We start from the raw sequence: 27,270 nt of genomic DNA, 5'->3' as shown, positions 1-27,270 counted from the left end.
AATTCCATGGAAAAGCCACTTATCAGATCACCAGTCCTATGCAGCAGGTCTGTCTGGCTCTGCACCATGCTTAAACGTACATGTCATATTCTGGTGTGAAAACTGTAAGATGATGTGACTTCTGTAAAGCAAACCAATTAGACGTATTAAGCCTGAGCTCCCGCTTGCTAAACTGTATGTGAACTCTCACAGAACAACTTCTTAAATCACTAACAATTCACCCTGCCTGCTGATACCCTACATGATCTATATCCTTTGCATGAGCTTTGGAAGGAATGCATGTCTGTCATAAACCATTTTTCACAATGTTAATTTGGTGGAGCCCAGAGAGGCAAGTATTAGGACAAAGTCAACAATGTCTCAATAACAGCGCAGAGTAAGCTGGTGGGGACAGGGCGCTCTAGCTGAACATTCCCAGCATGTGTTTTTGTGTGGGACTGACTGACTTTTGGCACGGGCTGGGAAACCTTTGGCTAACCACCCACTGTTCAACTGGTTTACAATAAGCAGGGTCCTTCCTACTTTGCACTGCCCAGTGCCCATTTCAGATTTGTGCTGAGGTTATGTTTTGCCAATAGACTGAATCATTGACAGTTCGGATATTTTTCTGTTGACCCTCGTCTGTTAAACTGTCTCTTTTTATTATTTTGATTACAGATTGGTCTTGACTTCACACCTTGGTATGCCCCCACTTTTCAGGGTAGATAAGAGCAGTTGACTGTTTTCAACAAGCAAACACAAATGTACAAGGAGCTTTGCCAGTATTAGTTCATCGTGGATAGTACCTTGATCCACATTGCTATGTGTACTAGACACGCCATTACATGAATGTTATCAGATTGTGGGCAAGTGCAGTGAGCAGTGTCCTTGGCAGGGATAAGAACAGGCTTTGCATGGAATGTCTCACTGTAACTGGATATTAGGGAGCGTTATTATTTGTAACCAGTATATTTCTCCTGACCGTTTCTTGTTGTGTAACCAAAGTTGAGGGCATTTCCTCTGTGACGCAGGAACATCCATTCCCAATCAGCTGCAAAGGTCACCATAGATACTCTGAAAGAACAGTGTGGGTGTATTAAAATCAGGATTGCATAAGAGGACTGCCTGACTGCTGAAGTGATGAATGTGTTTTTAGAAGGCATCAGTGGCCGTGGAAGAAGTGCAGGCAGGGTACTTCTTCTCCTTCTCTCCAGCTGTCTCTGCAGGAATGAACAGGTGAGCGATAGTTGTTCATTAACCTGCAGTAATCCAGTAATCTCTCAGTACTGTATGTCCTCATTGTTATAGAAATCCCTTACCTTTTCTAAGCCCTTGATCTTTGAATATGCATATAAAGATCTTGTTTCAAGTTTTAAAAAATGGTTAAAGGCTGCTTTCACTTTGCCAAATGCTGTGTGCATAAAACTCTGAAACGGCCGTATGGTGTGATAAAACCAGACATGATTTTTGATAGTTCCCGTTGAGTCCCCTCATAATGACTGTGTTGTTACTGTGTTGTTACTGTGTTGTTACTGTGTTGTAACAGAGAGCCAAAACGGATTCCATTGGAACACCTGTGTCTGGAGACAGACTCTCTTGTCTTGGAAGCAGAAAAACATGTGGGTTATCATCATTTGGAGTGCAACATTATGGAAAGCAGCAACCTGGTTGTTTTGAATCGTTAAATGTATTATATATCTCCCCTCTCCAGTACAGGAATGAACTTAAGAACACACTTCTTGTCTGTGAGTGCATTGCTCAAGTCAATGTAATCACACCTCAAATGGTTATTCATGCCAGCACAGAGAATGCCCTCCGATTGTTCCTTGGGTCACACACATCACACTAAATGTATAGGTCTAATTCTTGGCTTTTTGTAAATGAATTCATATTGTGTTCTCTCATGCTGTATCTCTGAAAATGAAATAGTGAAATGAAATGGAGACTGGTGTTTGTGCATGTTGATGGACCCTTGTATGTATAATTGAAGTGCCATTTAATTCAGGTTCATACCAGATGGGCCTTTTGTTCCTCTGGTTCATAGGTCTATTTTTATTTAACCTTTATTTAACTAGGCAAGTCAGTGAAGAACACATTATTATTTACAATGACAGCCTACCCCGGCCAAACCCTAATGACGCTGGGCCAAATCAAATCAAATTTTATTGGTCACATACACGTGATTAGCAGATGTTATTGCGGGTGTAGCGAAATGCTTGTGCTTCTAGCTCTGACAGTGCAGTAATATCTAACAAATTACAAAATACACACAAATCTAAGTAGGAATGAATTAGGACTGTGTACATGTATGGACGAGCGACGTCAGAGCAGAACAGATTAAGATACAGTAGAATAGTATAGAATAAAGTATATACATATGAGATGAGTAATGCAAGGTATGTAAACATTATTAAGTGACTAATATACCGTAGAAGTATAGACAACAGTATATACATTTTAAATGAGTAATGCCAGATATGTAAACATTATTAAAGTAACTAGTGTTCCATTCCTTAAAGTGGCCAGTGATTTCTAGTCTATGCCTATAGACAGCAGCCTCTAATGGGCTAGTGATGACTGTTTAATTTGTATTTATTCTTATTTTATTTAACTAGGCAAGTCAGTTAAGAACAAATTCTTATTGACAATGACAGCCTAACCCGGCCAAACCCGGACAATGCTGGGCCAATTGTGAGCCCAATCACGGCCGGATGGGATGCAGCCTGGATTCGAAACAGGGACTGCAGTGACGCCTCTTGCACTGAGATGCCGTGCCTTAGACCGCTGCGCCACTCGGGAGCCCATTCTGATGTCCTTGAGATAGAAGCTGTTTTTCAGTCTCTCGGTCCCAGCTTTGATGCACCTGTACTGACCTCGCCTTCTGGATGACAGCGGGGGGAACAGGCAGTGGCTCGGGTGGTTGATGTCCTTGATTATCTTTTGGCCTTCCTGTGACATTGGGTGCTGGAGGGTGGGTAGTTTGCCCCCGGTAATGCATTGGGCAGACCGCACCACCCTCTGGAGAGCCTTGCGGTTGTGGTCAGTGCAGTTGCTGTACCAGGTGGTGATACAGCCAGACAGGATGCTTTCAATTGTGCATCTGTAAAAGTTTGTGAGGGTTGAACCTTCTTCACCACACGGTCTGTCTGTGTGGTCCATTTCAGTTTGTCAGTAATGTGTACGCCAAGGAACTTGAAGCTTTCCACCTTCTCCACTGCGGTCCCGTCAATGTAGATAGGGGGTGCACCCTCTGCTGTTTCCTGAAGTCCACGATCATCTCCTTTGTTTTGTTGACGTTGAGTGAGAGGTTATATTCCTGGCACCACACTCCCAGAGCCCTCACCTCCTCCCTGTAGGCTGTCTCGTCATCGTTGGTAATTAAGCATCCTACTGTTGTGTCTTCTGCAAACTTGATGATTGAGTTGGAGGCGGGGAGTACAGGAGGGGGCTGAGCACGCATCCTTGTGGGGCCCCAGTGTCGAGGATCAGCGGAGTGGAGGTGATGTTTCCTACTGTCACCACCTGGAGGCGGCCCATCAGGATGTCCAGGACCTAGTTGCACAGGGCGGGGTTCAGACCCAGGGCCATGAGCTTAATGATGTGCTTGGAGGGTACTATGTTGTTGAATGCTGAGCTATAGTCACTAAACAGCATTCTTACATATGGAATCCTCTTGTCCAGATGGGATCGGGCAGTGTGCAGAGTGATGGCGATTGCATCGTCTGTGGATCTATTGGGGCGGTAAGCAATTTGAAGTGGGTCTAGGGTGGCAGGTAAGGTAGAGGTGATATAATTCTTGGCCTCAAAGCACTTCATCTCTCTCTCTCAAAGCACTTCATGATCTCAAAGCACTTCATGATGACAGAGGTGAGTGCTACAGGGCGATAGTCATTAAGTTCAGTCACCTTTGCCTTCTTGGGTACAGGAACAATGGTGGCCATCTTGAAGCATGTGGGGACAGCAGACTGGGATAGGGAGAGATTGAATATTCCCGTAAACACACCAGTCAGCTGTGCACCGCCCTATGGGACTCCCAATTATGGCCTAATGTGATTCAGCCTGGATTCTATTCAGGGACTGTAGTGACGCCGCTTGCACTGAGACGCAGTGCCTTAGACCGCTGCGCCACTCGGGCCAATGTGGGTCTTTTGCTCCTCTGGTCATACCAGGTGGCCCTTGAAAAATATAAAAATGTCACTATCCATGAGTTTTTATTATTAGCCATCACATGGTTTCAATTTGAGCAGAATTTTAAAGACCACGTTCATGGTGGGAAAAACATGTCATAGCATAATCCAGAAATCCTGACAGTCAGCAGACACTAACATCAATGTCTATGGTCACACATAAAATCAGCAATCAATGGCTATGACGATGGCAATGTTTACGTCTTTGTGCCTGGTATTTGGTGTCCTGCTGTCCAAAACGGACCGTTGCTCCGGAGTCTCTGCCCTGGAGTGACTTGAAGTCGCAGACGATTTGCAAATGACAGTCAAAATGTATCTTCTCTGTTCATTCCCATAACCAAGCTTTCTAACACCACTGTAGCAGTGGTAATTTCAGCTTGTAAATATTGGTGGGGCAAACTCAAAAAATTTTTTTAGATGCATGCCAGCAAAGCCACTACACAACAAAACACACAAAAAAATGAATTGCTGTAACGGTGAAAAACGGTGCCCAAAAACTGTTAAGGCCTACAGTACAAAATGCTCTCCTGACAGTGGAGCTTTCCTTCAACACCATGGAGTGACTCCTTACTATGGCTACACCTGGCCATCAGCAGAGCCTCGTCTGGCAGCGAAACAGTTCATTCAGCCTCATTTACTGCTTTAAAAAAAATCATAGCTGATATGCCTGACTTGCAGAAACAAATGTGGTTTCTACTGACTACTTGTGGATAAGTCGATAAGAATCACATTCTCCTTCAATAATAATGAACGCCAACATAGAGTTTTGACTTTTGCACCATACAAACATTAGTACATTATGTTGAGTAAATTCATAAAGTTTGTTCTTGTACCATTAACACTTAGCTCCAAGTATAAGCAAGTGCATGCAAACGTGCTGCGACGAGGTAGGCCTATTCGTTCTGCACTTTCAAAATGGACACAGAAATTCTGATAGCTGTTGGTACAGACGATTCAGCAAGATGTTGAGGCCTTAACTTTACTCTTCTTTAAGTCAGCACAGAGGAAGAGAGACGCAGATAGCCGACCATTTGAAATATTTTATAACCCACAAAACCAACATGGAAAATGGCAACCTAAATAGGATCCCCAATCAGAGACAACGACAAACAGCTGCCTCTGATTGGGAACCAATTCAGGCCACCATAGACCTATATATACCTAGACAAACCAAAACCTCATAGATGTACAAAAAACCCTAGACAAGAAAACAACTAGAAAATACAAAAAACACCTAGACAATACAAAAACTAAACCAACCACCCTTGTCACACCCTGACCTATTTTTTATTTCACCTTTATTTAACCAGGTAGGCTAGTTGAGAACAAGTTCTCATTTGCAACTGCGACCTGGCCAAGATAAAGCATAGCAGTGTGAACAGACAACACAGAGTTACACATGGAGTAAACAATTAACAAGTCAATAACACAGTAGAAAAAAAAGGGGGGGGGAGTCTATATACAATGTGTGCAAAAAGCATGAGGTAGGCGAATAATTACAATTTTGCAGATTAACACTGGAGTGATAAATGATCAGATGGTCATGTACAGGTAGAGATATTGGTGTGCAAAAGAGCAGAAAAGTAAATAAATAAAAACAGTATGGGGATGAGGTAGGTGAAAATGGGTGGGCTATTTACCAATAGACTATGTACAGCTGCAGCGATCAAAATAATAAAGAAAACAAAGATAACTAAGGTCAGGGCGTGACACATTCTCTGGATGCATGGTGCTTTCATGACATCTGGGAAATATGGAAAAAAATCATGATGTCGGTGATCTTCAGGTTGGAGCTCTAGAAAGAGGCCTGATTTCCCGACTTGGAATTCTGAGTTGGATGACCATTCAAAACCTATTTTCTCAGTCGGAGCTCATTTTGTTCTGAGTTCCCAGTTGTTTTGAACTCACTGAAGTCTGAGATTTCCCAATTCCGAGTTTCCAGTTGTTTTGAAAGCGGTAGAAGTCATGCTGGATTGACCGAATTCTCTGGCCCATGGTGTTGTGTGTGAATGTTTATCCTCTTATGCGATAGATGTTTTAAATCCTTAAATCCAGACTTGGACCACACACCCTCTCCACCAAATAGCAGGCAGAGGACGCAAAATAGTGATTGCTTTGCAACGCTTGCAGTTAGCCACTGATTCCTTCCAAACCACTCATTGTTGAAGTTGCGATTTCTGACTTCTTGTGTAATGTTTAATGTCCAATGTCCGGTGAGCACCGATACGTTTTATCCATAATTTCTCTTCATATAAAAAAGTTTATAAATGATTTTCCAGTAGATTGTTGACATAATTCATGATGATGACTGCTTGTCAAGCTTGCTAGCTAATATTTTGAAAGTATGATGTTGACATGATCAGTCCAATCAACGCTATGGTAGATATAATGTGATTTCACATAATTTTATCTGTTGGTCAATGATCTTTATCTGTTGGACAATGAGCCTTCTTGGATGGGGACTTTGAATGTAAATGTAAGCCAGCACCTAAGGGGTCTTGAATTGCTTAGCTCGCGCTGTAGATTCTGTAGTGACGTAGTGTCCCCATGAGTGATAGAACACTCAACCAATCACTGTGCAATTAGAGAAGATTACAAACACATATGCGTTGTATTTTCTGATGGCTGCCCCTCAACCACAAAAAGCACTGAGCTAGGCTGAAACACCTGCATTTTGGACCCTGCCTTATTCAAGAAAGCAAAAAAGAGACCACGTTTGTATGCGGCTTTATTAACTCAATATACAGTGCATTCCGAAAGTATTCATACCCCTTGTCTTTTTCCAAATGTTGTTACATTACAGCCTTATTCTGAAATGGATTACATTTTTTTTATGGTTAATCAATCTACACACAATACCCCATAATTACAAAGAAAAAAATGTTTAAAATACATTTTTAAAAATAAAACAGAAATACCTTATTTACATAATTATTCGGACCCTTTGTAATGAGACTCGAAATTGAGCTCAGGTGCATCCTGTTTCCATTGATCATCCTTGAGATGTTTTTACAACTTGATTGGAGTCCACCTGTGGTAAATTCAATTGATTGGACATGATTTGGAAAGGCACACACCTGTCTATGTAAGGTCCCACAGTTGACAGTGCATGTCAGAGCAAAAACCATGCCATGAGGTCGAAGGAATTGTCTGTTGAGCTCTGAGACAGGAATGTGTCGACGCAAAGATCTGGGGAATGGTACCAAATCATTTCTGCAGCACGGAAGGTTCCAAAGAACACAGAGGCCTCCATCCTCTTAAATGGAAGAAGTTTGGAACCACCAAGACTCGTCCTAGAGCTACCCGCCAGGCCAAACTGAGCAATCAGGGGACATAGGCCTTGGTCAGGGAGATGACCAAGAACCTGATGTTCAGTCTGACAGAGCTTCAGAGTTCCTCAGTAGAGATGGGAGAACCTTCCAAAAGAACAACCATCTCTGCAGCACTCCACCAATCAGGCCTTTATATTAGAGTGGCAGACGGAAGCCACTCCTCAGTGAAAGGCACATGGCAGCCCGCTTGGAGTTTGCCAAAAGGCACCTAAAGAACTCTCAGACAATGAGAAACAAGATTCTGTGGTCTGACGAAACCAAGATTGAACTCTTTGGCCTGAATGCCAAGCGTCACATCTGGAGGAAACCTGGCACCATCCCTGTGGTGAAGCATAGTGGTGGCATCATCATGCTGTGGGGATGTTTTTAAGCGCAGGGACTGGGAGACTGGTCAGGATCGAAGGAAAGATGAATGTAGCAAAGTACAGAGAGATCCTTGATGAAAACCTGCTCCAGAGCACCAGGACCTCAGACTGGGGCCAAGGTTCACCTTCCAACATGACAACAACCCTAAGCACACAGCCAAGACAGAGCAGGAGTGGCTTCGGGACAAGCCTCTGAATGTCCTTGAGTGGCCCAGCCAGAGCCCGGTCTTGAACCTGATCGAACATCACTGGAGAGACTTGAAAATAGTTGTGCAGCGACGTTCCCCATTCAACCTGACAGAGCTTGAGAGGATCTGCTGAAAATAATGGGAGAAACTCCCCAAATACAGGTGTGCCAAACTTGTAACGTCATACCCAAGAAGATTTGAGGCTGTAATCACTGTTTCAACAAAGTACTGCGCAAATGGTCTGAATAATTATGTGAATGTGATATTTCATTTTTTATATTTAATACATTTCCTCAAATTACTTTGTCATTATGGGGTATTGTGTGCAGATTGATGAGAAAAAAACTATTGAAACCATTTTAGAATAAGGCTATAAAGTAACAAAATGTGGAAAGAGTCAAGGGGTCTGAATACTTTCAGAATGCACTGCATTTTGTTTTTGACATTGTTAGCAAACTGATATGTGACACAGATGAATGCCAAAATAACATGCAAAACAGGCCAAATATATATATATATATATATAGCTACACAGGTGGGGCTAAAACAGCTGGGGTTCTGCTCCACCTGCCCTGAATGATGGGTCGCCACTGCGCTATAGCAAATAGCAGCCAAATTATGTGGTGTATAATGAGGTGTTGTAATGGGCGCTTTTTTGTTGTGCCTTCTACCCCGCTGCGGCCTCCGTCGATTTTGAAACCTGAGAATTTCGCGCAACAACATTTTACAGATCCAATGTGACATCGTAAAGATCCAATTAAATTACTAAATGATTATAATTCCTAATGATAGGGTGGAAGTGAGTTACGTGTGCCACTGGCTCTTGAAAAGTAACCTTTTGAAAATGGGTAAATCTGAGGATGAGTTGAAGACCCACGTTTGGAAGACCCCTGGCCTAATACAAGTGTAACATCCCATCTATACATCTGTTGTAGCTATTAAGGCCTACAATTAACTGAGCAAATATATTTTTTTAGGCCAATGTCATTGAGGTGGATGGTTTCATTACACATTGTCTAAACGTTAGCTTTCTAGTGCGAGTGTCCAATAAACTAGGCAGGCCGACTGGATTTAACTAAGATTAGGATTAGGGAGAGATAATTGAGGAGACCATGTGTCACTAACGAACGATACCACCTTTGAACAACCTCAATGCTATTTAGGAAATTATGCAGTTTATTTGAATAAACAGCAAATTATTATCACAATATTTTTTCTTCATCTACCATGCATAGAGACCGGTGCGAATATAGCCGTACTGTAGAGTTAGGGCTACTATAACACCTACCCTCCGGAGAGCCCTCCAAATCCTGCATTTTGATTGGTCAGAGTCATCATCGGAAGGCCTCCATGTGTGAGTTGTGTGATGTAAATGCACCCTGCCCCCATCCCCTGCGCATCCACTAAAGCGCCACCGACATAGGCTACCATGCGAAAGAAGGCGCTTTATATGAGAGCCAATAATACAGATAGCCAACAACATTTTTAAAGGGACTTTTCTAAACGGTATGAATAGTTGTTGTATTACCTACTAACTGAATGTTGGCTCTGCCCTATTTTGTGTAAACGTACTTCCTGACTATAAGGTATAGAGAGATAGGCAACGTCGGCCCAGCATCATGGTGGCTGGCGAGTTAGTACAGGAGCATTTGCGGCTTGACAACGCATCTGAAATAGACATCAAGACGCCGGTGCATAACGGAGTAGTCCTAACCGGGGATCAGTACTCCGACCTAACGAATGGAGCGGCACATCTGACAGAACTGGACTCGAAGGCGTTGGAACAGGAGATACCTCCAGATGAGAAACAGGCTATGCTTCCTGGAGATGAAAAATGTATCGAAACAAAGCTCTTTTGGAAAAGATTCGCTGTTTTAGCTGTGTTCAGCCTCTACTCCCTCGTCAACGCATTTCAATGGATCCAGTACAGCATCATCACCAACATTTTCGCCCACTTCTACAATGTATCCAGCGACAAGATCGATTGGCTGTCAATTGTATACATGGTGGCGTATGTGCCTTTGATCTTCCCCGCAACATGGTTACTGGATAAAAAAGGACTGAAATTGACAGCCCTTATGGGCGCGGGTTTGAACTGCGTCGGTGCGTGGGTGAAATGCGCCAGCGTCCGGCCCGATCTTTTCGGTGTAACAGTGACTGCACAGATAATATGTTCCGTAGCCCAAGTCTTCATCCTCGGGCTGCCCTCTAGGATTGCATCAGTGTGGTTTGGCCCGAAGGAGGTGTCTACCGCATGTGCAACAGCCGTGCTGGGTAACCAGGTGTGTAGGCCTATTGAGTCACGTGATGAGGGTCTCCTAATGAATCCTTTAGCCTAATCACATTGTAAACGCTACAGGCTAATGCTGTGTACATGTTTTACTGCTGTATAAAAAGGACATTTCTGTATTTTGATGGATTTGTCTGATCCCTCTTTAGCTGGGCGTTGCTATTGGCTTCCTACTTCCCCCTGTCCTGGTCCCCAACACCGTGGAAGACATAGAGCTCATGGGACACAACATCAGCGTTATGTTTTATGGGACGGCTGTAGTCTCCACTGCTCTGTTCATCTTGACTGTAATTGGTAATTCAGTTGAGACGAGCCTTGTCAGGCCATCTGGAATGGTACTCTGCAGAAATGCACACGGTGGACAGCACATCTTAGTCACTGTAGCAACAAACTCCATAGGTCCAGACGACTGCACTTATATTTTCCACAGGCTACGGATACCATACAAACATACCAACCATTCAAACATACCACTGTAAACCAGGATTGCATAGGAGTCATTGCAGTCATATGCTACTGAGTGCTTTTGAAGCAAGAAACAGAGAAACACTTGTCCATTATGTTGTAAAACTGTAAATACAGTGTTAGTGTTGACTATGCCACTTCTCTCCGAGGCATAAAATACAGACCCCCACTACTTTCCAGACAAATGTGTTGATGTTGTCTGTGTCTCTTTGCTCCTAGTCATGGACGACAGACCCCCATTACCTCCCAGCCAAGCTCAGGCTGTCCTACTTGACTGTGCTCCTGAAGACTACTCCTACCGACAGTCCATCATCAACCTGTTCAAGAACAAACCTTTCATCCTACTGCTCATCAGTTATGGTGAGACACCTGACTTATAATCTTTCCTTATCTTACACCTTATCTTGTAACTACACTATAACTATGGTATTACTTCTGTATTACATGCAGTAACCTAAAGCTTCTGAAAAGTTATGGTGAGACACCTGACTACTTGCCAGTAGCCTGGACTCAGGTCTGTGCTTTAGCTAACTCATCTATTGTGTTTGTTGTCGTCACAAAGTTTATGACATGACAATGAAAGTTTGAGGTGTTGACCAAAGCACACACAGATCTGGGGCTAGGCCAATTGTCCTGTGTGCTGTCCTTCGAAGTCTCTTGTTGTAGCATTCTGTCCATTCCACTGATTGTTTCCTGGGCATAGTTGTTCATTATGAGATCCTTCTGTCTTTAACCCCATACACCCCAAGGCAGACTGACTGCTCAGTCGGTGCTCAGTCCGGTTATTAGCTAATCCTTTCTTGAATTTGAGTTTCTTTTGTTGTTGTTCAGTTAAACTTCATGGTTTTGTGTGTACTATACAGATTATTGAAGTTTATCACTATGTCGGGATAAAACAGTCAAATAAATACATTTTCTTTTAGGTATCATGACTGGTTCTTTCTACTCTGTGTCAACACTTCTCAATCAGATGATTATGGCTTGTTACGAGGTAAGTGGAGGACAAAATGTGTGTTCCAATTACGGAAAATCAGGATTATTTGATGGGTTGATTTACTACATGCATAGCTAGATCAAACACAAGCTCTGGAACGGCACAAAAGTAACACACTTAATGGAAAAGGCTTTCTCTGTAAACAGATGGAGTTAAATGAGAGCTCAAACCACGACAGGGCACGAATCCATTGTCTCCTGTTTGTAGTTCAGAACCACTTTTCACGCATGCCTGCTACCCTTGGAGGAGAGAGACAGTCAGGGTTGGTTGAAAGACTGAAAGACAAGCAACATTCCGTGAACTCTAGTAGCAGCCTCCTCTCACTGTAAAATGTCAAAGGAGGTAAACATCACTTTCCCACCAGACTTTCCATAAATCCCTGAACTGTACCCCCTAAACCGACAGACCATGTGACCAGCTTTAAGGTTATACTGTACGTGCATCCAGCTTGGCTGTCGAACGTTGGTTATTAAAGTATTGCATCTGAGCTCCTAGAGCGTGCGGCTGTCCTTTCTAAAGTATGCATGCATCCAGGCCATTTTTTTTGTCTGGTGTCCTCTTGAGCCTCCAGTTTTAGCTTATGGCCTAAACTCACCAAAGGCAAGCATGCGAGGGGTGTATGTGATCTATTTTTGAATGCGTTGTTTTGAATTATAATGACCCAACTGAGGGCGGGTGGGTTGTCTGATTTGACGCCTCGCTCAGTGAGAAAGTGTCTCTATTTTTGCGTTTTATCGCAGGCGCTGCAGTCACACACGAAAAAACAATACAAATGTTGTCATTATTAACGTTTTTTTAGAGCTCATTTGAACTGGAAGAGGTAGCTATGGGTTGAGGCTTTACCATACATGGTAAATTAGACCAATTCATCCATGTATGGAAACCGAACATCCCTATCAGCAAAGATGATTGGAGTTATGGACTATCCTGCTAGCATGTAGTCACTGTTCTGCCTGTCCTGTCCTTTCCATTTGCCTATCTCTGCTTGCTCTGCCTGCCCCGCTTCTGGTGAGTTTTTCCGCTTTAGCCATGTTAGTCCAAGAGCCACCCATCAAACATATAGATAATGTTATGAACAGGAACACTGTCTCATTCAGAACGTGTAAAACTGCAATCTTTAATCAAAGTTACTATATTTAGCATCGAAATCACAGGGTAATTTCCCTAGCAACGTTCTGACGTTGCCATTTTTCACCTTGGTTACTTTTGTTGCACACTGGCACACAGAACAGAGAACTATTTGTCCGTTCAGTGTTCGCCCTTGCATAAGGTCAAGGAACACTTTACCCGTCCTTCACTGATCCAGATGAACCCTGAAATAAGGAAATATATTTCAACCAGGTGCATTGGTTTTCTCAGTTAATTGAAGTTAATTGAAGATATATTTAGCCTACAAGGCCATCATTGCTTTGTTTTTCCTGCTAGCCAAACTAAAGACAGCACAGCGTTCGCTAGCTAATACAGCTCACAAAACATTCAAGGTGCCGACAGCTACAAAAAGCGCTGGTTTGGCGTCTGAGAAAAATTCATTTAGCACGTTTAAACAACTTCTAATCTTTTGTTATTTTGGGATTCCTCTGTTCCGATAAATATGTTGCTTTCTGTAAGCATGAACAGGGTCACATGTGTGACATGTCAACCTCATAATGTTGCTGGGAGAAATGACCCAAAATGCGATTTCGAAATTGTACCTCTGATGCATAATATTGAACTAATTTGAAACTTTTACAAGTCTTGAACCACATATTCAAAAAGCTATCTATGTAATGATGTTGAAACTTTGCAGTTTTGTTTCCTGGGTCACGGAATGGCTTTTCTGATGAGTGGTGGCCCTTTTTTGGTGGGTGGCCCTTCATGCGAATATGATAGTGGGACGCATGTCCCAGGACAAGCCTGCTGTACCCTCCACTAACATCAACCTCCTCACCCCAGAACCAGGAGCTGAATGCAGGCAGGATTGGCCTGACCCTGGTGGTGGCTGGAATGGTGGGCTCCATCATCTGTGGACTGTGGCTGGACCACACCAAAACCTACAAGTAGGTACCGTCCCCAAGCCCAACTGCCAGTGACATAAATCACTGCATTCTTCGGTGACACAGTTACTAAACTATGTTGCACATGATGCAATTGTGAGTTGCAGAAGGCAGTTACAGTATGTCTATCTAAAACCTTACGGTTTGTGCGCTGCGGTGGCTTTTTTGTGGACATACAGTACTCTGCGGTTACTAGAAAGGGAAGTGTTGTAAAGACAAACTGAAGTGTATGAGTTCCAACTCATCCTTTAGATAAGCAGCCTGCTGCACGTTCCAAAAATGATGTCCTGCCAGTTCAGATCCAATTAACACAGGTTTGTAGTAACATACTCTTAATGCAACTCTGTTTGAGTAATCAGATTTAGGGAGATTTCTCACATGACTCAGCATTCTCATTTGCTCTGAAAGTCGCCCTCTGCTTAACTTATTATCCTCTGGAGAACTGTGATGTGTTCTGATATGCTATTCATACAGGTGCTGGGTTGGGTATGAAACCAATGGTTAGAATCAGTGACATTTTCAGCAAGCTATGAAGTCATTCATAACAAAGTCAACTTATATGGGCTATGTGCAGTAAGTCCCTGAGACATAGAGAGAATGATGAACGTAAGAGTGACGTTGTACATTTTCCCTGCCCATGATTACCGGCCTTTTCCCTCTTCAATTGTGAGCCTCTGTATAGAACATCCACTTTTATTCCCAACTATGTTCTGTCCTGTGCTTGTTCCTCAGAATGACCACTCTGATAGTGTACATCCTGTCTTTCATTGGTATGGTGCTGTTCAGCTTCACTCTGAACCTCAACCGTATTTACCTGGTGTTCTTCACTGCTGGGGTGCTGGGGTAAGATAACCCTTCTTTGTATTTTTTTATTGTTTCACCTTTATTTATACAGGTAAGTCAATTAAGAACACGTTCTTGTCGACAATGACGACCTGGTTTGTTCTAAAGTTGTAAATAAGTGCTTGAAATGATAATTAAGAAGTAATAAAGTTGTAATTGCCAGTGTTGCACATTGTGCCAACAGGAAGATCTAGTGAACAGTATGGCGTTAAAAAAACAGGCACCTCCTTTTCTTGTCGTTGCTTATTTTGTCACTAGTTCCTCTTGCTCTTGTATGTTTTGAAGGTAAACAGTCACACGCACAATGCCACTTTATTACTTATGTGGTGGCCAGAGGCTATGTTCAACCAAAACAACGGCATCGAGATAAAGCCGTCTGTTTTCCCTGAGGGCAGCCATGGTTCACTGATATGATTTTGTCATTCTGTAGGTTCTTCATGACAGGTTACCTTCCGCTTGGCTTTGAGTTTGGGGTTGAAATTACATATCCTGAATCAGAAGGGACATCCTCTGGTCTCCTTAATGCTTTTGCACAGGTAAGCCCCAAACACGTGCTAACAATCACAAGTCTTTTTCATTGTTTGTGTGACTGCCTCCAGAGATTTTTTCAGGTAAATACTTTTGTGCGTTCTCATACAAACACAAAATGTGTCCTCCTCTTCACCGTATATTGTTTAACCTTACCCTAACCACTCCCATTTTCAAACAAGTATATATCCACACAGTATATACTTTCTATTCTGATTCTTCATACATTTTAAGCTTCTCTGCCAAGTGGGAAGACAATCTTTTTTGTCAGTCAGTATAATGCTTGTATACCCTTGAGAAAATACAGGTGTCCAATGTTTTCTCACTCTCATATCACCTTCTTCCCTCAGATCTTTGGGATTCTTTTCACTTTGATCCAGGGGAAACTGACAACAAACTATAGGCCCCTGGCAGGGAACCTGTTCCTCTGTGTCTGGATCTTCCTGGGTATCTTTCTCACAGGTTGGTTGGTTCCCTGCTCTGATCTATTCTGCACTCATCTGTTCTGCTCTGTTCTGTGGAGTATGGATGTCTTCCATATGATTCACCTTCTGCTATGAAAACTGAAACAGACTGAGAATACAATAAAATACATAACAATGCTATGAAGGCTACGCCACAAATGTTTATGTTTATATATTGTTTGAGGCTCTCTTAATTACTTTATTTTGTTTGTTTCAGCCTTAATAAAATCAGAACTGAAAAGGAACAATGTCAACATGGGCATTGACAGCAAAACTCTTCAAGCAGTAAGTCACGTTCTCTCCTTTTCCCTCAGAGAGATTTTCTTTTTTCTTTCTGCTGAAAAGTCAACCCCCTCAATCACTTGTGACCTTTTCCTTGAATGATGTATCACAAGACAGAGGTCAGGTCACTAGTCTGCTTGTTCTTTCACATTGACAGCCATTTTGAAGCTGTCTCATATGTCATGAGATTGCCCACATCAAGACCCCGGTAAACATCAAAAGACAGAACAGTCTTTGTCTAATGTGAAACTGTATCATGCAGAGAGCAGAGTGAAAGAAAATAAAACCTTTTAATAAAAAGTCTTCAGGCAGTTGAGATGCCCTATGATGCTAGAATTTGGCTCTGTGATTATGCACCTCACTGTGTTGGTTTAATGAACAGTGATTGGCTTATGCCATTGTTACTAGCCACTTGAGTGATGAGAAGACTCTTCTCATGAAATGACTATGTAAGACTTTAATTAAAGATATCTTCCTCCTCTTGTCTTAGGTCACTACTAAGTGCCTATCAGACAAGCCAACCAATGGCGCCAAGATGGAAACATCAGTCAGCTTTTCCCAGGAGACCTCACTGTAACCCAAAGAGGTCGCTTAACAATCTACTGAACATTTCGGAGGCCTACAGCGCATTCCACAGAGTTTCCTGAGGTTACTTGAAATCTCCCTTTTCTCTGGATTGTATCTTGTAATGTGTTATTATGATAATGTTTTTACTGTAGTGGTTTTAGCCGAGCCATGATTTGTTTACAGACAGGTAAAACTATAAGCACCCAAATACACCTTTCAGACTTCCCATAGTCCCCCTGCTTCTTCTGCTTGATGATCCACTACTGTCTCTACAATCACCATCATCTCTGGTTCATGAAGTGGTGCTTAATTTAAACCTATTTAAGGCATTATACAGAACCACACGGGAGCATAGAATGTAGGATCTCTGACCTGCCTTGGCCTGTGAGGATGATCATTGTTACTTCTTGTCTTGAGATTTTAGCCATTCGTACAAATATGGACCAAATATGACACACAAGGTGCAAGGCATATGGCAAATGTGCAACATGCACAGTCTACTTTTCTGTATATTACTAACATGAATGCTTTTGAGAGTGTTAAAACATTGATACGTTTGTTGAATACATGGCACAGATAATTGTTCTGCCGAGATAGGTAGCTAATGGTATAGCAGCGCCACCTAGAGGGATATTGTGGAAATACTAAGAATGCTGTGTGGATGATGAAGCACAAACAGGAGTCATAATGACTGTAGCATCACAATTCAAACATCTCCAAACCTTCATAGGAGCTTATATAGCTCACTCTGTGTCTTTAAGGACTATGCCCAGTAGCCATCTCCCAGCACATTTCTAAACCACTATATTGGCTCTTGTATTTCCTTTGTTTTAACAGGAATAATTCCTCTCGTCCAATCATTAATCAGAAGATCCAATCCACAGGCGTTTGTTTATATGTTATCCTGCTTCCTGCAGGATATGTGCTTTTAATTATTCATATTTGAGTGTCAGAGCGAATGTTATTATTTAGCTACTTATGACGAGAAAAAATATTTATTTGGTTGACAGATGTTTTCCTTTCTTTTCTAGCATTTTACTTACTTCTGAATAATGAAGAAGTACCATTTCTATATGGACATTCATAACATTTCATTACTTTTTTAAAATTTTGATAATGAACTTATTACATCTTATATAGCAATGTAGTTATGTCTCAATTATTTATTTATCTTACTTAAGATGTATTCCATTTACCAAGCACTTGATATTTCAAAGACCACTGAAATTAATAATGTTATTAAATGGAATCCTTGCATAGACACTCATTCTTATTTGTCCCTAATTAAGAATGAGTACATCCAAACTGAACTAATTATATACAGTATTTACACTGCATCGCCAAAAGTATGTAGACACCTGCTCATCGAACATCTCATTCCAAAATCATGGGCATTAATATGGAGTTGTCCCCCCTTTGCTGCTATAACAGCCTCCACTACTCTGGGAAGGCTTTTCACTAGATGTTGGAACATTGCTGCCGGGACTTGCTTCCATTCAGCCACAAGAGCATTAGTGAGTTCGCCCAATGATGTTGGGCCTGGCTCGCAGTCGACGTTCCAATTCATCCCAAAGGTGTTCGATGGGGTTGAGGTCAGGGCTCTGTGCAGGCCAGTCAAGTTCTTTGATACCGATCTCAACAAACCATTTCTGTATGGACCTCGCTTTGTGTACGGGGGGCATTGTCATGCTGAAACAGAAAAGGGCCTTCCCCAAACTGTTGCCCCAAAGTTAGAAGCACAGAATCGTCTAGAATGTCATTGTATGCTGTAGCGTTAAGATTTCCATTCACTGGAACTAAGGGGCCTAGTCCCAACCATAAAATGCAGCCCCAGACCATTATTTCTCCACCACCAAGTGGAAACCCATTTCATTAAGCTCCCGACAGACAGTTATTGTGCTGACGTTGCTTCCAGAGGCAGTTTGGAACTCTAGTAAGTGTTGAGAGCGAGGACAGATGATTTTTACGCACAACGCACTTCAGCACTCGGCGGTCCCATCCTGTGAGCTTCTGTGGCCTACCAATTCCGCAGCTAAGCTGTTGTTGCTCCTAGACGTTTCCACTTCACAATAACAGCACTTACAGTTGCCTGCGGCAGCTCTAACAGGGCAGAAATGTGGACGAACTGACTTGTTGGGAAGATGGCATCCTATGATGGTGCCACGTTGAAAGTCACTGAGCTCTTCAGTAAGGCCATTCTACTGCCAATGTTTGTCTATGGAGATTGCATGGCTGTGTACTCGATTTTATACACCTTTTCAGCAACGGGTGTCGCTGAAATAGCCAAATCAACTCATTTGAAGCGGTGTCCACATACTTTTGGTTGTGTAGTGTATGTGCAATACACCATATGGTAGCCTGGCGGTTAGAGCGTTAGGTCAGTAACCGAAAGATTGCTGGTTCGAATACCCTAGCCGACAAGGTAGAACATCCATCAATGTGCCCTTGAGCAATGCACGTAACCCTACTCCAGGGGTGCCGTGCTACTATGGCTGACCTTGTAAAACCACACATTTTACTGCACCTATCTGGTGTATGTGACAATAAACCATCTAGCATTTTGTGACTTTGACACGCCGCTATCTAAAGTCTCTGACAGCCTGATTATAATTTAGCAATGTAATCCACAGTATAGTCAGTGCCAGCACTGTTACACTGCAGCTGCTATATAATGTGTATGATGTTGCACAATCCCTTCAAAGTGCCCCTGAGTGTACTGTAAAACTAAGGTGTTTGTATTGCTTAAGTTTTTTTGTCCTTTGAGTTTTGTCAGTGGAAAGGGGCCACATGGATACTTGCTTATCTGCAGATAATGTCAGTTGAAAGTGAAAACAATACAATAAAAAAACAATTCTGCTCAGTATTGTCAGTGGTTGTTGTTATTTTGCATCTGTTTTATTACCTGGAGTCAATGAGGTGGTTACAGAAGAGTTGTAGTAATGACTTAGACATTGTAACAACGGTTTCCTCATGTGGTGACCATTAATGCAAGTACATTTAATAAGCATACTGTATTCTAATAACTTGATGGTCCAACAAATTATGGTTTTTGTGACAGTATCATAAGTGATTGAAATGCTAGCACTAGGTTGAAAACGTGTAGAGAAAGTTAGAAAACCCAATTAGAATTGGCTGACATTGTTCAGAATATGTGCATATTTGACCAACTAGCCTGTTGCTGGAGTGCATATTCTCACATGTCTAAACAAGTAGGCCTAACCTTGATATCCCGCTAGGGTAGGCTATTTTGATACATAAATAAAATGTCCTCCTATCACTTAACAATATTTATTGTTTCTATGCATTAACAATCAAGCCTTTGATCATCTTGGACAATATGTAAGTATGTCCATACGTTTACTTTCTGAATAGCCACTGACCATTTCACGTCCGACACCAACTGGTTACCTTGAATCAGTGTGAAGTTGTTACATTGTAACAACCTTTATGACAGTACGACTTTAAAAGTGTTGACCGATGGTGAGAAAGAAAAAAATCAATTTGTTGCAAATTTCACTTGTTGACGCCCTCATCCGCTATCGCCACCAATCACAGCAAGGAATTAGTTCCTTATTTGGTATGAATTCTACTTAAGTCCGCCTCTCTTTGTTGCTACACCCAATGAAATAATTTAGAACGCGTCTGGCTGCCGGGGTTACTAGACAGAACAACATAGTGACATCATTTAAGCAAAATATTAACCATGTGATGGATGACTAAATTGCCAAAGAGGAGTTTTCATAATGAGGACAAAGCTTTCGAATTGCCTACTCGATATTGGGGAAATATGTAGACTACGAACGGATCGAAATGCATTACAGGGCTTGTCTCAAGCGGTGGGGGTCATACGTTCCGGCAGTGTTCTGAGCAAAGGATGAAGTTAAAGAGGAGCGAGCCAAACCGTGAATATTCTACTACGGGTAACCAGCAAACTACATTGTTATGAATGGTCCACACACTATGCGGTATTTAAGTAGGCTATGCTTTGCGGTTTGATTACTTGGTGACATCTTTCAGCCTTTTTAATGAGTAAAGATTATGCTTAGCTGAATATGAAATGCACATTTTTTCTGGTGCATTTCTACCTAAAAAAGCTTGACATATGCGATTTTTTTCTTAATTTCGTTTATTTGAGTGATTGCAGTATCCGTTATCTGGACGTACGGGAGTGGATATTGGTACAGCAACATGTTATAGGAATTCTGGGTTATTGACAAAAGCAAGTGGAATCATCACGGGCTGCCATCTGCAGGGACCTCCACTTTTGAATTGAACGATGACTGGACCCAACGCCACTAGCACTTGTTCACCTGCAGCTAAGATGGGGAGGCACCGATCCAAAAGTACCAGTGGCAGTACGTACTGCAACTCGAGCCCGGGTGCTGAATCTGCCACCCTTAGCACCCCCAACAACGCTGGACGTTCATCGGGAGAAGAAGATGAGAAAGATGGGGGTGTGCTCTTTTACGTGAACAGAACTGGTTTTCCCATTGAGGGTGTCACTTGGGAGAGGATGTGGACTCATGTAGCCAAAGTACACCCTGATGGACAAGACATGGTCAGCAAGATAAGGAATGCTGCATACCTTCCCAAAGTAAGTATAGCCTCAAAGCTAGACTGATAAGCAGTGATATTGTCCTAAAAATCCTGTGCAATTACCATGTAATAACCAACACTGACATATGCTTCAAATTGCAATTCAACAAATATCATTTGCAATTCCATCCATGCAAAGAATCCATCAAATCACATACAGTGAATTGCTTACTTACAAGCCCTTAACCAACAATGCAGTTTTAAGAAAATACTTACGGAAAGTTCGAAATAAAAGTAACAAATAATTAAAGAGCAGCAGTAAAATAACAATAGCGAGGCTATATACAGTGGGTACCGGTACAGAGTCAATGTGCGGGGGGCACCGGTTAGTCGAGGTAATTGAGGTAATATGTACATGTAGGTAGAGTTGTTAAAGTCACTATGCATCGATAATAACAGAGAGTAGCGTTCACAGAACCATAACAGGATGAGTTGAAGATTTCCTCCTGAAAGTCTTTCCCTGATTATCCTGTTGAGGAATGAAGCATTAAAAGGCATGCAGATTATTTCAGCCTGCCCTGGCATCCAACAGGACACCACATTGCCGGAGTGATTTCATCAGAGGCCAGACATAACCGGGACTGAGTGTCACCAAGCAGGAATCAGTGTTGAGAGCCTCTTTCTTTGTCACTGGTGGGAGTGGGACTGTGCTGAGAAAGGAGACTCTGGAGCATTACTCATTTGTACGCCGGCAATTAGTGCATGTGATGCCAAATCCCAAACTCATAGCACACTGTCAGCTATATAAAGCATATGACAACAATGCACGCAGGAACCTTTGTAATTGCCACGGTCTGTGTCCATTCGTGGTGCTGCTTCTGCACTAGTTGTTGGAGCTATGACCAGGGGCTGCTTTGGTGCTGCATCATCAAGGGACAGTGTGAAACTCGCTTTTATGTTCAGTGTCTTATGAACTACCCTTTGGCAGTCCACAATAACAGTAACTGTGGGATTTCCCTCATTCCATTATATACCATTGTCCATCATCTAATCCTCTCCACTCAATAATAAACCAGCACAAACACTATCAATAGTCTATGCCTTTGTGAATAGGTGAATGGTAGTTGTGTTCTGCAGTGTTACAGGCAGCTCAAGGATAACCTCAGGGCCAGTGTCTGGGTAACTGTGTGGAGGAGCGAATGAGCATTGCACTGCTGTCTGTGGAACTCACATGTATGCATACAGAGCTATAGGCTACAGAGAGAAACCTGTGAAGTGTCAGACAGCATCAACCTGCAGCATGCTCTGAGGGCTGGAGGTGTGATTAAAGCGTGCCTCGTGATCCATTCATTCCTTGCAATTTTTGCAAGGGTTTTCTGTATTCACCTGTAGTTATTCATTGTTTTGGGAACTTGATTCATGGTTCCACTGGCCCATCCATGTGGCATGTTGGTAAGATGTTAGCAGATTTGACTCTCGGTCTCCTGAAATACTGTATTTCTCTATGTTCTGCTCTATTGATATTATGGTAACATTACTATGCCATGTCAGGAATGGTAACACCACTGTGTGAGCTCTGTGCCCTTACTTTGCCCTGATTATTTGAAGGGGTTGGTTGTGAGCGAACTAATCCACCATCTCGGATTTGAGTCTAGGATAATCTGTTATGGCATAATACTTTCCAAAAAGCTTTTTACAGGAAACAAAACAGGCTTTCAGCCCAAAGCCTCCCATTCTGTTTCAAACTTACCACATGTGCACCTCATTGCATCACAATAGGATTTGGTTAGTCTGAACTGATCTCCAAACGTGGTGCTACTGAATGTATTTGTTTTTATTTCACATGCAGTCCAATGGGAGAAGGTTCAATCTAATGTTTTATGGTACCTTTATGGTAATCACATGAAAACCGTAAGCAATCATGCTCTGAACAGGCCTACTAGTCTCTGACCAATGCCCAACTATCTTCTTGAGAGAGACAGATGCCCAGGGTCTTTGGTGCTGCAGTCACATCTTGGCTGTCGCTATCAGGTTTCAGTGATGTCCCCTGGGGAAGTAAAGTTAGATTAGAGTCACTACACAGGGGGCGGCCTGTTTGACCCCCACACGACCTCTCTAAAGCTGGGGAACAGACAGACGGGACGGAAAGGGAGAAATCCCTCTTTGAACTACCTTTTAATTCCCGCTTGTCCACCTGTGAGGAACGTATGGTACGTCGACAGACAGACCATGCATTGCCAGCCCCAGCCTTGCTCAGTCAGGTCACCAGGTGTTAATACTATCCCACTTACTGTGGTGCTGAAATATACATTTCAAAGCTTGTCCTCATTTCCCTCTGTGTAATTGTCCTCTTTTCTTAATAAGAAGTCTTTCACACCTTTATAATAAGGAATTAAGTTGAGTCACACACTCTTGCCTTTAGGTCCGGTAGTTCTCTGAGCTCCGCAGGGCGCCCTCCTCTTCTTCAGATTGGAGAAAAGGAAAGGAAGAAAGAGGAGCAGGCAGACAGCTAATTACACATGGTGAATTGGGAGCATTGTGTGTTGCGCTCCTGTAAACTCTCTCTCAACACTAACACTGCATCTAAATGAGAATAGAACTAAAATAAGACCCACTTTATAACTCCATGCGAGATGGACATTTTGTCTTCTGCTTTTGTCTTATACAGTACCAGTCAAAAGACACACCTACTCATTCCAGGGCTTGTCTTTATTTGTACTATTTTCTATATTGTAGAATAATAGTGAAGACATCAACACTATGAAATAACCCATATGGAATCATGTACTGAGCAAAAAAGTCCTAAACAAATCAAATATATGTTATATTTGAGATTCTGCAAAGTAGCCACCCTTTGCCTTGATGACAGCTTTGCACACTCTTGGCATTCACTCAACCAGCTTCATGAGGTAGTCACCTGGAATGCATTTCAATTAACAGGTGTGCCTTGATAAAAGTTAATTTGTGGAATTTCTTTCCTTTGCGCATTTGAGCCAATCAGTTGTGTTGTGACAAGGTAGGGGTGGTATACAGAAGATAGCCATATTTGGTACAATACCAAGTCCATATTATGGCAAGAACAGCTCAAATAAGCAAAGGGAAACGACAGTCCATCATTACTTTAAGACATGAAGGTCAGTCATTACAGAACATTTCAAGGACTTTGAATGTTTCTTTAAGTGCAGTCGCAACAACCATCAAGAACTATGATGATACTGGCTCTCATGAGGACCACCACAGGAAAGGAAAACCCAGAGTCTCGCAGTGCCCTAGACCACTGCGCCACCCGGGAGGCCCTGTGTTATTACATTTCTATATGTGATGTGGTTGGCTACACTTTGAGAAGATGTTTGATACCAAGCACAAGGAAATCCTTTCCTCAGTCAACACTTATCCTCAGAGATAAAGAGAGGGAGAGAAGAAAGAAATACCCCTGTACTCCTTCCCTGACCCAGCAGAATTATGTTCCATTCCAGGCTCTCCACAGTGGAGATAGGGCTGGCTGGGGGATTGTGTGAGGGATTATTGAGAAATAAGACCCAGCGCAACTAACTGCTGAATATTAGACTGTTTTTTGCTTACTCATTTGCACAGCTTTGATTTAAAGCTTTTGAAATTAGCCTGTGTGATGAGCGAGAGCTTAGATCACTATCTGTAGGAGATAAAGGGCTGATGAGACCTATCTGTAGGGGGTGGAGGGCTGATGAGACCTATCTGTAGGGGGTGGAGGGATGATGAGACCTATCTGTAGGGGGTAGAGGGCTGATGAGATCTATCTGTAGGGGGTAGAGGGCTGATGAGCCCTATCTGTAGGGAGTAGAGGGCTGATGAGATCTATCTGTAGGGGGTAGAGGGCTGATGAGCCCTATCTGTAGGGGGTAGAGGGCTGATGAGATCTATCTGTAGGGGGTAGAGGGCTGATGAGCCCTATCTGTAGGGGGTAGAGGGCTGATGAGCCCTATCTGTAGGGGGTGGAGGGATGATGAGACCTATATCTCACCTTGATTGGTTTGGGTTTCTCTTATCCTCTCATCTCACCTTGATTGGTTTGGGTTTCTCTTATCCTCTCATTTCACCTTGATTGGTTTGGGTTTCTCTTATCCTCTCATTTCACCTTGATTGGTTTGGGGTTATCTTATCCTCTTGATTGGTTTGGGATTCTCTTTTCCTGTCCACACAAAATATACACATTTGCTATCTCTCTCACACCCTCTTTCTCTGTACCTGTGGCTGATCCAGTGGCTGTATTGTTCTCTGTTGAGTCAGATACTACACAAACCTGGTTGAAAGGATCAGTGTGTGTGTGTGTGTGTGTGTGTGTGTGTGTGTGTGTGTGTGTGTGTGTGTGTGTGTGTGTGTGTGTGTGTGTGTGTGTGCGCCATTGATTGATCAGAGAAACAGACCAAACAATGACTAACTAGAATTACTAATATCCTGGAAAGGAAATGTCTTCCCTCTGGGTTTAGGGCATGGTACTCTGTCATTAGTTTGATCCGTCACCTCAGGCTTTCCAAATAGAGCATAGTAGGGTTTGTGTGACTGAGACAGAGGGCTAAACTGTTTGTCTTCAGCATGACACCAGACTCCTCAGATAAGCTCTGTTTAACAGCTCTGTTGAGAAGAGAAACAACCCTGAGGAAATTACATAGTGTTTAGTCTACTGGGTCACCTTCCTCCACACACACACACGCACACGCACATGCACACACACACACATTTGTTTTTCTGGTTTTGACTGACTCAATGACTGTACAGTAGAAGGCCTTCAATATTGCCACATGTTTATGTTTCCACCACCACCAAGATCAATCTAACATAGTCTTTCTTTGTCATCCCACAGCACCCTGTGCCATCGGTCCCCAACTTCAAGCCCTCCATGTCTGTCCCTGCCTGGCTGCTGGCCATCCAGAACTACATGAAGGCACTGCAGTATCCTTTCCCTGCCGAGCACTCAACCTGCCACCTCCCTTCCCTTATCCTCCTCTCATCCCCCGTTCACAGAACACGCTGAGAAGAGAGAAACCACAGCTCCTTTTAGGGCACAAAGTCCTCCTATAGCTCATTGCAGATCCGTGACACATTTCACACTGTTTAATTCACTCTGGAGCCCTGGGGGTTGCACAGTATGTATGCAGTGTGTTAGCTAACTAACACCGTGTCAACGTTTTCAGGTGGGCTTAATTTATTGTGATTGTAACCAGGGGAGTGCAGGTGCACCAACTGCCATACTGTAGCTACAGGTGCACCAACTGCCATACTGTAGCCACAGGTGCACCAACTGCCATACTGTAGCTACAGGTGCACCAACTGCCATACTGTAGCCACAGGTGCACCAACTGCCATACTGTAGCTACAGGTGCACCAACTGCCATACTGTAGCTACAGGTGCACCAACTGCCATACTGTAGCCACAGGTGCACCAACTGCCATACTGTAGCCACAGGTGCACCAACTGCCATACTGTAGCCACAGGTGCACCAACTGCCATACTGTAGCCACAGGTGCACCAACTGCCATACTGTAGCCACAGGTGCACCAACTGCCATACTGTAGCTACAGGTGCACCAACTGCCATACTGTAGCCACAGGTGCACCAACTGCCATACTGTAGCCACAGGTGCACCAACTGCCATACTGTAGCTACAGGTGCACCAACTGCCATACTGTAGCCACAGGTGCACCAACTGCCATACTGTAGCTACAGGTGCACCAACTGCCATACTGTAGCCACAGGTGCACCAACTGCCATACTGTAGCTACAGGTGCACCAACTGCCATACTGTAGCCACAGGTGCACCAACTGCCATACTGTAGCTACAGGTGCACCAACTGCCATACTGTAGCCACAGGTGCACCAACTGCCATACTGTAGCCACAGGTGCACCAACTGCCATACTGTAGCCACAGGTGCACCAACTGCCATACTGTAGCTACAGGTGCACCAACTGCCATACTGTAGCCACAGGTGCTCCGTGGGTCTGTAAATAATGTCACAGTACTTTATAGTCTTCACTCTGTTAACTGCAGGAGACACGTTCAGATGGAGAGTAGCCATCGTTTTCCAATTCGTTTCAGTTAGACTTGACACATGCCAGTGAGGGGGTGTAATCAATGAGGTCTTTGAGGTACAGTTTTTTTTCTCTCGGATATTCATAAACCTCTAGCCTACAATAGATTAATTACATCAACCTGATATCAGAAACATCACCATTCCCCT

The 27,270-nt window shown here is 43.0% G+C and overlaps 2 protein-coding genes and 1 long non-coding RNA gene across 3 annotated transcripts in view; all 3 read left to right on the top strand.

Annotated features, from left to right (window-relative positions):
- Window positions 1–934: 934 nt before the first annotated feature.
- LOC115140482 (uncharacterized) lies at window positions 935–1,922 on the top strand. The gene is made up of 2 exons (XR_003865237.2): window positions 935–1,215; window positions 1,526–1,922. It is a non-coding gene; the product is annotated as an uncharacterized LOC115140482 (long non-coding RNA).
- Window positions 1,923–9,438: 7,516 nt separating this feature from the next.
- Window positions 9,439–19,377, top strand: LOC115139390 (heme transporter FLVCR1-like). The gene is made up of 10 exons (XM_029676711.2): window positions 9,439–10,333; window positions 10,491–10,635; window positions 11,026–11,166; window positions 11,730–11,797; window positions 13,733–13,836; window positions 14,566–14,676; window positions 15,107–15,212; window positions 15,555–15,666; window positions 15,886–15,953; window positions 16,441–19,377. The coding sequence occupies exons 1-10, from the start codon at window positions 9,671–9,673 to the stop codon at window positions 16,525–16,527; spliced, it is 1,605 nt and encodes a 534-aa protein (XP_029532571.1). The 5' UTR covers window positions 9,439–9,670; the 3' UTR covers window positions 16,528–19,377.
- A 799-nt stretch (window positions 19,378–20,176) lies between these two features.
- LOC115139389 (tubulinyl-Tyr carboxypeptidase 2-like) overlaps window positions 20,177–27,270 on the top strand; it is a 39,949-nt gene continuing 32,855 nt past the window's right edge. The window contains exons 1-3 of the mRNA XM_029676709.2: window positions 20,177–20,437; window positions 20,662–21,111; window positions 25,894–25,982. Of these exons, the coding sequence (XP_029532569.1) occupies window positions 20,794–21,111; window positions 25,894–25,982 (407 nt within the window). The 5' untranslated portion in view covers window positions 20,177–20,437; window positions 20,662–20,793. The remainder of the gene's footprint in view (window positions 20,438–20,661; window positions 21,112–25,893; window positions 25,983–27,270) is intronic.

Source organism: Oncorhynchus nerka, linkage group LG13 (genome assembly GCF_034236695.1).
Source record: "Oncorhynchus nerka isolate Pitt River linkage group LG13, Oner_Uvic_2.0, whole genome shotgun sequence".
Classification (NCBI taxonomy): Eukaryota; Metazoa; Chordata; class Actinopteri; order Salmoniformes; family Salmonidae; genus Oncorhynchus; species Oncorhynchus nerka.
This window is presented reverse-complemented; position numbering and strand designations above follow the sequence as displayed.